The 11,076-nt window shown below is 44.4% G+C and overlaps 1 protein-coding gene across 11 annotated transcripts in view; it reads left to right on the top strand.

Moving 5' to 3' along the window:
• Nucleotides 1–378: 378 nt before the first annotated feature.
• kmt2e (lysine (K)-specific methyltransferase 2E) overlaps nucleotides 379–11,076 on the top strand; it is a 28,384-nt gene continuing 17,686 nt past the window's right edge. For 8 of the 11 annotated variants that reach the window (XM_035996090.1, XM_035996097.1, XM_035996096.1 and 5 more), the window contains exons 1-2: nucleotides 379–716; nucleotides 10,037–10,221. In XM_035996090.1, coding sequence (XP_035851983.1) covers nucleotides 10,151–10,221 — 71 coding nt within the window. In that variant the 5' untranslated portion in view covers nucleotides 379–716; nucleotides 10,037–10,150. The remainder of the gene's footprint in view (nucleotides 717–10,036; nucleotides 10,222–11,076) is intronic. The other 3 variants (XM_035996099.1, XM_035996095.1, XM_031313627.2) reach the window with 1 other exon arrangement.

Genomic DNA, 11,076 nt, shown 5'->3' with positions numbered 1-11,076 from the left:
TTTTGGTCATGGGTTCCATACACTTTCTGTTTCTGAAATAAAACATCTAAAGGGAAAAAATCCCATCAGATGGGGGACCATGGGACAAAATCTTATCAAATGGGTGTCCATGATCTTATTTGTGTCAGTTTAGGGGTGACATGGAAAAAACAAAAACACTGGTCTTAAGAGTGCAGAACAAAGTAAATCCAGAGTATTTTCGACAGAAACAGCAGTCTTAAGGAATGACAGTCGTGGACGCGCATGGAGAACGGTCACGGTGCCCCTGTGAAATCGGGAGTGTAGCCCCGCAGTATGTGGAGGCGGAGCTCGGGTTTAGCGACGGGGAGGGAGGGGGGGCTCGTGGGGGCTCGTGGGGGAGGCGGAGTCTCGGTAGTCCTGGCAGGGCCGCCATTTTTGCAAAGGGAAAAGAGACTGGTTTGAGGGGATCTAATTTCTAAAAGTCGCCGATGACTAGGGCACAGTTTTAACGGTTTCGAATTGATTTATAGTGAAATTTGGGTCACCTCGTAGAACAAGAAGCAAAGATTTTTTTCCCACAGGAAAGGACTCGTTAGAGGACACATTTAAATACCAACATTGTAAAGCTTTGCTAGGGATCCGCAGTGTGTGGACAGAAGTATTGTTTTGGTTGTGGAAGCTGTGTGGAAAGCGACGGGGGTCTGACCCAGGTCCCCTTATTTGCTACTCAGATCATCCAGAGTGGACATAAAACGGTAAGTAAACGGCATTAAGTGGTAGTTGTAGGGTGAGCACAAATCCTACCTGGAAGGCTATTGTTGGCTTTAGTTAACTAGGCATGCTGATGCTAACGTAGTGTAGTATCAGCTGAGTTTAGCTTGCTAGCTAGCAGATCAACGCCGTTAGTTCAAGGGTCTGTAGGTGTTCATCGCTTTCCTTTATATTCGCCTTGATCGAAATTTTAAAACCAGCTAACCAGATGACGCAAGTTTCCAATGTAGCTAGCTAAGTGTCAAGTTGGCAAGCTAGGAGACCACTTGCTAACTAGCGCATGCTACTAGCTCAAATTAGCTTGACACAGACCGAACAGGGAGCCCTGGCTCATCTTTGATAGTGTGGCGAGACACGAAACGTCATACAAAGTTATCGGGTTAATTGTATTTGCATGTCGTAGTGATCAATACAATTATTTTCTACATAGATAAAGCAACCTTAACACTACACATTAACATTATGGATAACGTAAGACGAAAACGCTGCAATTAGATTAATGGCTGTCCCATAGCCTAACGTGTAACGTCGTCGCTAGCTACATCATACAGACTCGGTCAACAACAGTTAACATTGCCAGCAGTTAAATTGTCCTTAAAAATACGACATATTAATAGTGTTCACACTTTGACTAAAACTAGAAGGGGACTCACTTGATGTTTGTTTTGACACAGAGACACTGCGGGCCATAATGCGCACGGTTTCATCCGTTTCAATGTAAATAGTTATATTAATAATTCGATATTTATTCCAGCACCATTTGCACTTTTGCATTGTCTTACTGTTTACAATCCTCACAGAGCTGTTAGTCTGCGCTTGTTTGTACGTATGCATATGTATGTTTATATACACTTGTTTATATACACTTTTATATACAAATCTGTACATAGTCAAATGTTTACCTTGATCAGCTTTGTTGTCCTTGTTTTTAGCCGTATGTCTATTTGCGTTATGTACTTTGAGAGCAACAAAAAGCTAGAGTCAAATTCCTTGTATGTGTTCACATTTACTTGGCCATTAAAGCTGATTCTGAAATAATGTGATCTACTAATATAACGTTAGCCGCTTTATATCCAACTAGTTAATTTACTTTACATTAGCTAAGGTCCATGCAGCTGTCAGCAAACGCGCTAGTTCCATTTTGTTACTTAATTACAGTTTTTGCAACACTGTCACCCAGCATGAAAACAGTACATTTTAGCATTAGTTACAAACTTGAATTTGTCATGGTGGCTCCCACCCTTCTTACCAAAGCACGGGACATTATTTCCGTTGTGCTAAATTTCATACAATGCCACTGTTCAAAGCCAGAGAACAATGAGCTTTTGCATGCATGTACACAGATATATGAAAATGTTTATGTTATGTCTTAGTCGACTCAAAGCAAGACCAGCTGTTAAAATAACCTCAATGCCTAGCTAGCTACATTGCGCAGTAATCTCATGAGCTACTGAGCTTTTATGGAATCGTAGTTATGACAAGATGTAATCGAGAATAGAACCAGTGTCAAACGAGGAACTATTTTGTCATATTCGGACTTAAAAGTACATTTCGCGACCACTTAATTTAGACTCAGGGTGTATTGGGTTCGAATGTTGCAAGCGTGGGGGAGGGGGGTGTTCAATTTGGACATTAGCTTTCAGTCATACCATTTTTAACTCCATCTCGATTGGCAACCCGTAGCCATGCTGAACTACACTGTCGTATTTTGTTGCTTTAGCTGACCTGAAACAAATTAACGTATGAGTGTGCAATCGGCTTTGGCTTGTCCCAGTTATCTTTCAATGCTGATATTTTCGCTCTTTCCTTTGTGAGACGAGCCAAGTATTAATCCACTTCTTTCGTGTCGGTACTAGCTCACTTTGCTAACTTTAACCCTCTACGCATTATGCCATTAGCTCCCGTTGGTTACCGCTAGCTTTGTGCGTTACTTTCCACGGTCATCTTACGCCTTTTATTTACGGTCCAAAGAGCGACAAGAATATTGTGTTAAACGTTGCTTCTTTCGCTTTTTGCACAACAGTTAAAACGTTAAATTGAATGCGGTTCGTGCTTCGATTGTTTCGCTACCCAGAATGCCATTACCCTGCTACATTTCCAGAGGCCATTGCTGGCCGTAATTGCTAGCCTATTAGCTTACTGGCTTTGCTGTCGACGAATTCACAAAAAAACGTAATGGTAACAACACAGAGACTGTACCGACAGAGTGATACTTAAGGTAGAGTGTATGAAAGAGGCGATTGAATGCATTCTTGGGGATTTTCCTCCCATGGCGAGGCTCCCCTGGCCACACGGTTGTCTCGCCGTCCTGAGAAAAGCTCTATGAAAATGGCGACAGCACTAGGGTGTTGTGGTAACATAATAGCAACGTTGTACCCTCCACACCCCTATCGGCAGGACTGACTGCAGCGCCGACATACTCACTGGGAAGCAACTACACAACACATGGTTTTTATTTTGTTGAGTTTAGACATGACAGTAACGTCAAACAACCTAAAGCATACCTCGGTAGTACTGCTCTTTTTGCTTATTATAGTTACAATCACTGACGCTGTTGTGCCTCCCCAAAACGAATAATATAGTATCCCTGTAATATGCGTCACTGTTTATGCTATTGCTCGTGTTTCGTGTTGGGTGATGGGACATGAGGTTTATATCATAAAAATAAATATTTACAAGTACCGCAAAATACAGTGAAGAGCACATGATATACATTTTGATAGCATTGAGCTTAATAAAGGTAAACAAGCACAGCTCTTGTCAAAATAAATAACATTCCAGACCTGCTCCCTGAAGGCATCTTTACTAAGTTAACATTATCTAGTTTGTCCCCTACACCCATGGTTTGTATTTCCTGTTTACTGTTTCACATGTAGCTCCTTTTAGTGTGATAGGAAATGCACTCAATATTTAATTGAAACACATTGGGAATGTGAGCTGGTTAGTAATGATGGCTAATAATTATCATTTTGATGATAAATGTTGAATAGGGAGGATAGTTTGATGCTTGTAGTGAGTGTGAAGAACAAGTTCAAAGACAAAGAATATAGTTGAATATTTAATTTGCTTCAGCTCAAGACTCTGCCTAAACAAACATGGCAAATGTATTAGACACCATAAAATGTTAGGGATGTCAGCCTTTTGATCTGATATTTATATTTGGCACAGTAATATTATAGCCTACAATTACACAGCACATACTTCAAGCACACAATAGTAAAAAAAAATAAATAAATAATAATATTTATTAATTCAGCCGGCCACGAATGTGCCCCAAAATTGCATTTTAACCATAGTACCATCTAATGTCAACATTTTAAAAAATTAAATATTTAAGGAACCAAATGAAAGCTCCAGGTTAGTGTTATCAAGCCTGTGGGCTCTCACAAAGCCCTGCCATGATGTGGCACAGCTGTCCTTTCCTCTACATTACCCTGTGGGACAAACTTTGGCACTTTGTTCAGCTGAAATGTCTGTTTGTGACTATTGCAGAGGAGCGCTTTTTCCACCTGATAATTTTAATGTCAGTTGATTGAAAAAAAGGGGAACATTTCAAAGTTGCAGTAGCACATTGAATCTCCAGTGTGATTATAATTCAAACAATCAACAACATAAATGTGATTTTTCATGACTGTAAACAGCTGTGTAGCCGGCAGGTGAGGATGTTGTTGTTGTCATCAACTTTAGTGCGCACCACCAGTGTTGGACCAATACATGTTTCATACAAAGGTGCTTGTTTGACTAAAGCACCTCTCAATAGCAGGAGTAATGCACAACACAGGCCTCTAAACCCCTTCGAACCATACCTTTTAAAATAGGCAGACGAAAGATGGTCAGTTTCAAGTCACTTTATCATTATTCTTCATATCATAGACATCACTAAGCACTTGAATGGTCTGTATAGCTTCTGTCCATTAAGGGTCAGTGTCCTTACAATGAAGTTCTAGTGGATATGGTTCACATCATAGTAAATGGCAAAGGGTCTTCTCTTCTGTGGAGCGTTTATTACTACTAGATGAGTGAGAGAGTGCTGCTGTGCAGTCTCTTCTACATAATACACAAAATCCCTAGCCATCTTGTTCTTACTTTTAAAGGAGCAGAGGCCCTCTTTGACCTAATACTCATCCTTTTCCCCCTCTGTCTACATGATATTGAATCTGAAAGTGTAAAATACCTGACTGGCTGCATGTTTGCCTGGTTGCCTTGTGCAGCAAAGTGTGTGTTTGCTTGCTTTGTTGACCGAGATGGTTACGGAAGGTGAGCTGCCACTCCCCCTCTGCCATAGGGACAGGGCACTCTGGCAGGCGGCAAGGAGTCAAAGCAGTCTCAGATGACACACCTTTCCTCTCACCCTAACCCCTAGACAGACTCTCGGGGGCACAATCGATCAAATAGCCAGCACAGAACTATTTCATTTTTCAGTGTGTGCAGCAGAGAGAGAGACAATAAATAAGTCAAGCAGGTACGCAGGATGTTTATTGGTGTATTGACATATTGATAGGGCAGATGAAGGCCACAGACTATTCTGCTTTCTCTTTGACACTCTTCCTGTACTTGGAGGAGCTCCCCTTGTTATTGTGCTCTGCCCAGTCTCCAGATAATAAACTCTCATCCCTGAAACAGTAGCATGCCTGTGAAGGCGAAATGTATGTCTCTGTAGATACGCACCTCACCATGTGGAGCTAAGCTGTGGGGCTTTGGCCTGGTCTCCAGTGACCTCACTTGTGTGGTACCCAGACCCTGAGAGACCCAGAGACAAAGTTGCCTGACTCTGGAGCCCAACACAGTCACATGGTATCCCAGCTGGGAGGAGAAGCCAGGGCTCAGGTGACCTGTTTTTGTGCTGCTAGATGGGCCGTAACAGATCCCTCTTTAAACTAGCAAGCTGCCCACCGACAGGTGGCTTTAGGGCTGGGGCTGCTGAGACTGCAGCCCTCCTACACCTCCCTAACCTTTTCCCTGTTGCTGTGCCTGTGTTACAATAGCATTGATGGGTAGTAGTAGCACAAGGCAGGATGGGCCGAATAAAGAGGGGATGTGCCCTCAATGTTGGCGATGTAACGGCATTGCGATCCAGGTGTGAAATTGATCCTCTAACATTGATGTAATGTTACCTGAGTGGATTACTGTTCTTTTGCTCTGTAGATGCTGAGATGCCTCTCCACATTTTCTCTGGACACACATGTTCATCTCACACTTTTAGTTAGCTGCACGTTGCATTCTCCAAATGCTGTAATTGGCTTCCAGCTGCATATGCTCTGACAACCAGGATAGGTCTCCAGGACCAAGAGACATCATATTGGCCTTCACAACCTCAGTCACACAGGAAAAAGATGCACCTTTTATGTGAATTGGTTCATTTAATGTAATGTGTACCTGTCTAGTTTGCAAATGTTTAAAGGAACTCACCCTTGACCACACAGAGCCTGGCTGTGATACTCTGTAAGCAGGAGCGAGAGGGAGATGGAGAGATCGTGCCCCGGGGGTTCTCTTGAACAGACATTACTCAGACTACAGGAGGGCTGCCCCAGCTTTGCTGCCAGATCCTGTTCCTACTGACTTTACTCACTCGCTGGCTGTTTGAACTGAGCACAGAGGATATTGTTTTGCTTTTTGTCCTTGGGAGCCTGTATTAGGATTATATGTCTCACGTCTTACCTATTACAGCCATGTAAAAAGTCCCCATGCAGATAAAATGTGGCAGGTACCAAGCCTGATGTGATGCCCTTTGAAGTTGCAGCTTCATGCCCACTGTGACTAGACATGTAACGTAGCCCTGAAAACCTCCTACATTTTCTTACTTTGTTTCTTCATCAGCCTGCTGCACTGCTGGCCCTACTCCTTTATTGTTTACTAATTGCTAGTTATGGGACATGAACACTGCAACACCGCTGTCTCCTCGTCACCTGACTGCTAAATGGGCTGATCTTTACCATCTGCCGAGGTACTGGCTTGCACTCACAACAGCACAGACCTATTGTTTGGACGCTCGCATCCATATCCCCGGCTGTATTGATGTATGACTTCACCTTCAGTGCTCGAGTGCAGAGGGAGCGCTGGCAGCCTGGGCACACTGATTTATGAAGGACAGGGCAGATGCAATGTGTCCCACTGTGGGTACTATGAAAAAGAGGGCCAGGCCTGCATTCCATCTGGGTCATGCTTCCTGTGTACATGGCTGTATTTTTATGAGTTTGTTTTATCTGTTTGTTTATGAGCTGAGTCATTGCAGCCAGCTATGATGATGGTGTGAAGTCACATCAGGTTGGCAGGGGGGCTGTGGGACTCAGTTGGAATCCCTCATTTTCTGTTGCTCCTCCCACTTATCGAAAAAACATAGTCTGCCGCAACTTGGCTGCGAAAATAAGAGTGAAAACACTCACACATAGAGCAATGGTAATAAACTGGAGAGAGAGGAAAGCTGTTGTCTGTAGTGGCATGGTTTTGAGTGGTGGTATGGGTTTTCCCTCACTGTCTTCAGTGCGGTTCTGTCTTAAGAGGATAGTTATTCCCCACACAATGACGTGACTGTGTCCCCTTGCTGAGGGAGGGAGGAAAGGAGGAGAAAGGAGAGACTGGGTTGAGCTATGTGCTCCATTCTGCCACCCAGAGTCCACCCAGGTCTAGGCTGTGTAGCGTCACTGTCAGACAGACCCCATGTACACCTCCCCCACCCCGCTGCCCTCTGAAATGGAGGGGCTGTGGATGATTTCTAAAGCTCCCTACAGCGCAAGAAAATCTGTTCAAAGAGCGCATGAAAGGTGAACGGTTTTAGAGAAAGGCGAAACCACTAAACCAAACAAACCTAAACCACTTCCATCTTGTGCCTTCTTTTACTATTGTCCACTTTCGCTACATGTCTCTCTATGTCCCTGTTCTACCCCCCCCCCCCCCCGTGCATGTTCCCCATTTACCCCACCCCTCGCTTTGCTCATGTGTTTCCATAACAGCAGTGGATTTGGCCAAAGGTGGCTTTAAATGGTCTCTCCTGGGCTCTTTGTAATTAGGAACTGCGTCTGCGACACTCCCCTTCGCTCTGCGTTACTGTCTTCAGGTTTATTTAGGAAATGCACAGAGGAGGGAGAGAAATCCGGCTGGGCGGGGTGACTGGGCACAGGAAAGGGGCGAGGGAGGGGGATTTTTTTTTTCTGTTTTCTTTTTCTTTCTTTGACTGCGTTTCTCTGGGGTTATGGACAGCTCTTCTAGAGGAAGTAGGAGGAGCGGGCAGAGGCAGTCACAGTGCAGCTCAGATTTAGTCAGGAATGCTGCTGTACTGTACTTGTTTTCTTTTTTCCAGCCGCCTTTTGTCAGTCTCTTGACTGTATCTGGCTGCAGCGCAGTGCACATATGTTCGCCCACAGCTCTTCCCTATAGTGAGGAATGTTTAAAAGGACAGGGCGAGGGGTTATCTGTCTGTTTAAGTGTGTGTGTGTGTGTGTGTGTGTGTGTGTGTGCAGGGGGGTGAATGTGTGCTTGTGTGTGTGTTCCTTAGTTGTGACAGCAGGATTCCCTGGATGAAGTGGAGACAAACCTAGTGGACGGGGGAACAAACGGGCTGCTTCGGAGGATAAGCATTTTACCAGTGCTCAAACATACTGGGCCTCTCCAATAATACAAAGGAGGGGGAGTCTGTCATTTCAGTTTTTTTGGCAAACCGGCCTAACCTTGTTGAAAGAGTTCTGGTTACAGCTTCCCTCATGAAATGCCTCTGCCAGTGATAAAGCCCTGCTCTTTAACCCAGTCACTGCACACAGAGTCAGAAGAGAATATGGAGGGTGATCCCATCAGTAGTCCTGGCTGGCGCACAGACACACAGGTCTTCTTCCTGCTATTAATTAGGCCTGGAGCTGACAGCTGTCATGCCTGAGCCTCTCACCAGTCCTGCTGGCTCAAATAGTACATTTGGGTGAATTAGTACCTGAAATTGCTCTCAGGGCTGTCCTTTCCTATTTAAAGAATCGTGTGTGTGTGTGTGTGTGTGTGTGTGTGTGTGTGTGTGTGTGTGTCCCCTGTGAATGAACGGTGAGTTTCCTTGACAGAGGCCTTGTAGTTAATAGCCAACCTGGTAAGGAAATACAGGTTTCCTGGAGAGAGACGTGTGTCGACATGCATTTGTGTGAGTGCTTCAGAGGACAAGGTTAGGCCAGAGTGGGCAGATACCTCATAGGCATGCATAGACAGGTTTTGGTGTGATGGTGCGTTATTGCTTACTAAGTGTTTGAAGTATGTCCCTACTCAATATATGACATATCCCTGCTTTGTAACCCCTCTACCATCTACACCCATAGCATGATCTGAGCCTCTGTTTGGCCTGAGTGTGCATGAGCAGGCCAGGCGGAGGTGTGACCTCCAGCCTATTTTGTCTCGGCATCTGTCCCTCCCATTAATCCCGCTTATCAACAGAGCTCTCTGTATCAGGGGCAGCCACACACATATGCTCCTGTCTCGATTCACATCGGACTCAAATACATGGCTTAATATTCCCATCAATACTGTTGCTAGTGTATAATTTATTAGTTCAACCAACCTCCTGCTTAGTGAACAAAGGGACACTACATCCATTGCCTAACACCTAATGCAGTCAATTATTGATGACTTGATCCTACAGCAGCTTTTTCCATGTGAAAAGCTTGCATTCCTAACAGTAGCAACGATCACAACATAAGCTTTGCTATCAACAAAATGTCTAATGTAAAGATTTTGTGTGCGTGTCTTTCATTGAGATGAGTGTGTGTGAGTGCTTAGAATAGAGCAGTCCTCTTTAGTCGAAGGGGGAAAAATGGCCTCTGTGTGTTGCATTATTCCTCCCTCCTTTCATGGCGGCTGGCTGCTCTGTGTTCTCTTGCTCCCCTTTGTGGGAGCTTTCTTACAGTGCATCCTTCTGCATTCCTGGCAGATCTTGTGTAGAGGTCGCTTTAGCGCAGTTCACAACAGCAGCTCAGGCTTAACCTTACAAAATCATATCCTTTCGCTTTTTATCAGTCAATACCTCAGCTTGGTAGCGTTGTCAGAGGGGAAATTCCTATCATACACTTCCATGTCAAACACTTTTCTTGGTCTGAATGTATGAGTCATGCATTAACATGTGCTGGAAATACCCTGTTTTCAATATGATTTGTAATTTCAGGTTTGCTAGCTACTGCAGCTTTGCAAGTGCTTTTGTTCTTGGTATGAAAGAAATCACACATTGTTGAACTGATTATCAATGTATGCTTGCAAAAGATGCTTCTACCCAATACTAACTGATTTTCTTTGTTCCCTTTCTCTTTTGTCTGTCTTTTTCCCTCTCCTACTACATGTTCAGGCCTTGTGGATGCACTTAGATGTCTGCAATGACTGCTGTGGCTGGCATGCCTCAGTGTTTTGGACTCCCATTCTCTGGACTCAGTAGGACAAGAACTGATCAGCAGAGAACGTCATGAGCATAGTCATCCCAGTAGGGGTGGACACAGCAGACACCTCATATCTGGACATGGCTGCGGGCTCAGAGTGAGTAACACTGACAAACCCACCAAACCTTCACTGTTCACACCTTCTATGCCCCCTCACTTTCTCATTTTCTCCACTCATTCATTCTTACATACCATCTTCGTCTTTGACAAAAGTTCATTCTCAGTTTCGCTACCACTGTTCTCAGACTAAAGCAGCCCTAATACATTTTTCTTAACTCTATGCCTTGATTCTATTCTCTCTTTCCACATCTCCACGTTTACAAAGTTACTGTTAACGGGATTGATTATACTTGCACTCCACCATTACATAGATGTACTCAGTGTTCAGCCATTAACTACATCTGACCATGTGAAACTGGCAGTGAGCCTAGAATGTAGATGTATGTGTCCCGACTGTGTTTATAACACTGTGTGAATCGTACACAACATACTTTTCCTTGATCCTTTTCTATTGCTGTAGCTTGATGTTTGCATATGTGTACTCTGCATTGAGTCAGTAATACAGACATGGGGCATGGAGCCATGGCAACAAGCCTCCTATTGCCCCTCCTCTCTGTTTCCCAGTCTTGTCAAGGACATTGCCGTGGCTTTTTCTGGTCAAATAAATGAAGCAAGAGGATCTTGTATGACTAAAGAATAACACACGTCATCAACTTATGGAGGGGGCTCCTGTCTCTTTAAAAGAGTGCGAGCCCTCCCCTCTGCCTTCATCAGAGCTGTTGCCGTGACAGCTTGTGTTGCCATGGTATCTGTCCCTCGCTCCCCTCCCTCTCCTCAGCACTGCGCAGGGCCTGTTGCCATGGTCACTGGCCTGAGTGACAGGTGGCCCTCACATAGACATGGCGTCTTAAACAGTCCCACTGCGTACCCTTGCCCCCCTCCTCCACTCCAC

Source organism: Sander lucioperca, chromosome 20 (genome assembly GCF_008315115.2).
Source record: "Sander lucioperca isolate FBNREF2018 chromosome 20, SLUC_FBN_1.2, whole genome shotgun sequence".
Classification (NCBI taxonomy): Eukaryota; Metazoa; Chordata; class Actinopteri; order Perciformes; family Percidae; genus Sander; species Sander lucioperca.
Note: the sequence above shows the minus strand (reverse complement) of the source record. Positions and strands in the feature narration are given on the sequence as shown.